Source organism: Numida meleagris, unplaced genomic scaffold (assembly GCF_002078875.1).
Source record: "Numida meleagris isolate 19003 breed g44 Domestic line unplaced genomic scaffold, NumMel1.0 unplaced_Scaffold1361, whole genome shotgun sequence".
Taxonomy (NCBI): Eukaryota; Metazoa; Chordata; class Aves; order Galliformes; family Numididae; genus Numida; species Numida meleagris.
The window spans coordinates 1-2,950 of NW_018363149.1; the positions used below are offsets into that span (position 1 = coordinate 1).

General features: G+C 48.5%; 1 gene segment (V, D, J or C); it reads right to left on the reverse strand.

The window, feature by feature from the left end:
- Window positions 1–199: 199 nt before the first annotated feature.
- On the reverse strand, window positions 200–2,135 carry LOC110390571. The segment is given in 2 exon segments: window positions 200–1,573; window positions 1,700–2,135. Coding segments are annotated over 2 exon segments (360 nt in total).
- Between the last annotated feature and the right edge of the window lie 815 nt (window positions 2,136–2,950).

Below are 2,950 nucleotides of genomic sequence, written 5' to 3' on the forward strand. Positions count from 1 at the left end.
ACTTGGGTGGGGCAATCCCAGGTATTTATACAAACGGGGGGAAGAACACCTCGAGAACCGGGCTGGATGTGGCTCTGGGCAGCCTGGTCTAGTGGCTGGCCAACCTGCACTCAGAAGGGGGGTTGAAACTCGATGATCGTTGAGGTCGTTTTCAACCCAGGCCATTCTATGAGTCTATGATTCTATGAATCCAGGACTTCTGCTGCAAGCTCCAGCCTTGGTCTGGGCAAAGGCCTGTAGTGTCCTCTTGTTGATTTAAGCAAGTAGCATAGAGAGGCTCACAGGGACCTTCTTCTCAAAAGGCGTTACCAGCTGGCACCCGTGATATCTTTTGTGCTGTTGAGAGTGGCTGATTAGTTCTTCAAATGGGTATAGGAAAAAAGAAATGGAAGAAAACAGAAAAGGTTTGTTTTTCCACAGGGCTTCCTGAGACCTTGCGAGGAAGCAGGTGCACTGAGGCCTGACCTGGGGCCCGGAGCGCTGCTTGGTGGGCATGCTTTTTTGCCGCTCTTTCTGATCGACAGACCACGATGTTAGTGCCCCACATATCACTGCTGAGGTGCCTGAGGTTCTTCTGAGCAGACTGGACCATGACTTTGCCCACACAACATGTGCTTCCTCACAGGGAAGGCAGCTCCTTCCCCTAGTCTTGAAGGGTGCCCTACATGGGTTTGTGTGTGCGCATGGGTGTGTGTGTGTGTGTGTGTGTGTGTGTGTGTGAGGGAAATCACAAGTCTGCTCAGGCAGCACTCTGGCCAAGGTGTATTCAGTTTCTGCCTGCAGCTGTCTGTCACAATGGAAACACCATGTGAGAGCAGGCTTTGTGGTTTCCTTTCTCTGGCTGTGCAGTATGTGAAAGAGCGTGGAATTCACCTTCTGCTTTGTACTTTACCACACTATATCCTCAGTGCCATCGTTGGGCCTGTGGGGAGCTAGCGGCCAAGAACTTGGCTGTGCTTCTGTAGCACTAATCCTGAGAAGTGTCTAAGGCCTTTTGCTAGCCAGCGGTGCCGCAATTCTTAATACTGGTCTATGGGTTTGTGTTTCTGAAGGCTTTTTGTCTTTGAAGACAGATGCTGCTGCATTGCTTTGCTGGGCCCTCTTCCCTCCCACGGGTCTGGGCTCCGTTCCCTGACTTTGCGCGTGTTTTAATTCTGCTCTTCTTCTGCCCCTCTCCTGTCTGTCTCACATTTTACAGAGACTTTGTCTCCCCTTCAGACAAGGTGAGGATTTTGTGTGAGTGCTTAATGCTCTTGCTGCATCGTGTGATCACTCGCAGCGCAGAAATAAGTGGCAGCATCCTTGGACGTCACATTCTTGATAGTCATAACAGAGAGATTGTTCTTGTCTCTGCTTATCTCAAACTTGGCTTCACTGTAACCTTCCTCGTAAGAATTCCGTATCCAGGTAGCAGTGCTGGCTATTAACTTCAGACTACTCCTTGAAAGCTGCTGGTACCAGAACATATAGGCAAGCGTGGAATGATTCTGGTAGCAGGTGAGGTCCACACTCTCTCCAGCTCTCTTGATTGCATCTTTGGGCCACTGCGTGATGGTGTAACCCACTCCAGAACCTGAAGGAGCGAGAGAGAGAAAGTGAAAAGAAGCAAAGACGGTGGCTCCAAAGGCCCCTTCCCCTTGCATCTGCCCCACGTGTCCAGTAGGAAAGCCACAGTGCAGATGGATCCGCAGTCTCTCACCAGGCAGAAGAGCAAGCAAAATGGTCAGCATGGTTAGGAGCAGCTGTCCCAGAAGAGAATGAGGGAGGAGAGAAGAGGCTGGAGAGACTGCTACCCCTCCCCTTGTTCTGATTTTCCCATCAAGCTTGGGTGGAGGACAGAGAAGTCACAGTTCACATCTGATAACCTTGTTGTTGAGCCAATTAAAAGGAAAAGCAAGGGTGTGCGTGGCTGTAACTTTTGCCTGTCTTTGTCCTGTCTGCCAGAGAAGCGGAGTTCTGAGCTGATGACGAAAAGGTGGGACTGCTTGCAGACCACAATCTTCTGTCTGATGTTGTACTGCCCATCATTTCATCTTTGTGCATGCCTGGGCCTACAAGCCACGTACCTAATAAATGACTCTTTATCTCATTTTCACCAGTGGCTCTACCTTGGGGCATCTTTCCAGAGTTCTCATTATTCCAGCCAATTTAGGCATACGTTGTTTCATTCTGGAGAGACGCTCTGAATACATGAAAGATAATGATACCTCACAACTCAGAACTTCTCTCGGGCAGAAGCAAAAGATATTGCAGGCACAAGAATTGTGCTTAGTTTGATTCAGGTCTGTTGTGCCAGACCTGTTCAAAAGCTTTTCTTCTGACAAAAGTCAGACCTTAGCTCCTGCATGGTCAAACTATTTCAGAGTCTTCATGGGAAAGGAAAGAGTCTGTGGAGACTGTGGGAGCTAATTCTGTGATTATGCTCTGTAGGAACTCTGCGTGAAGGCAAAGCCGTGTGAGCGCTGCCGGGCAAAGCATTCTTCAGTAGTCAGACACATGAGAGATTATCTCTTGTTCCAAGATGAGCTTTTTATTCAGAGTAAGTTCTCTGTCTCAGGATGGAAGAAAATGATTGCACGCTCTCTGAAAGAAGGAAGTATATGGAAGACACAACACGAGATCTCTAGTGTTTCTTTTGTGACTTGTATAACATTGCTGCCTACTGGAAAGACAGTAGATAGACAGCTCTCTTATTTTCAGATCAGTACTTTTGAGGGTAGTCCCAGAGCCGTCCCAGAAGAGCCATAAACCCCATGGTCCGGGAGTGAAATCTGGCCACAGGAATCAAGGAGAGCAGCTCTCTGGATCACACACTGGAGTCAGACCACAGATCACAGGTACTAGCAGCTGGAAAAACACGCACATAGTTCATTTCAGAACTAGCAAATTAGGCAGTTGGATTTTGCAGTACATCACAAGGACTTTGCTTGGTGCTTTCTTGCTTTCTAAA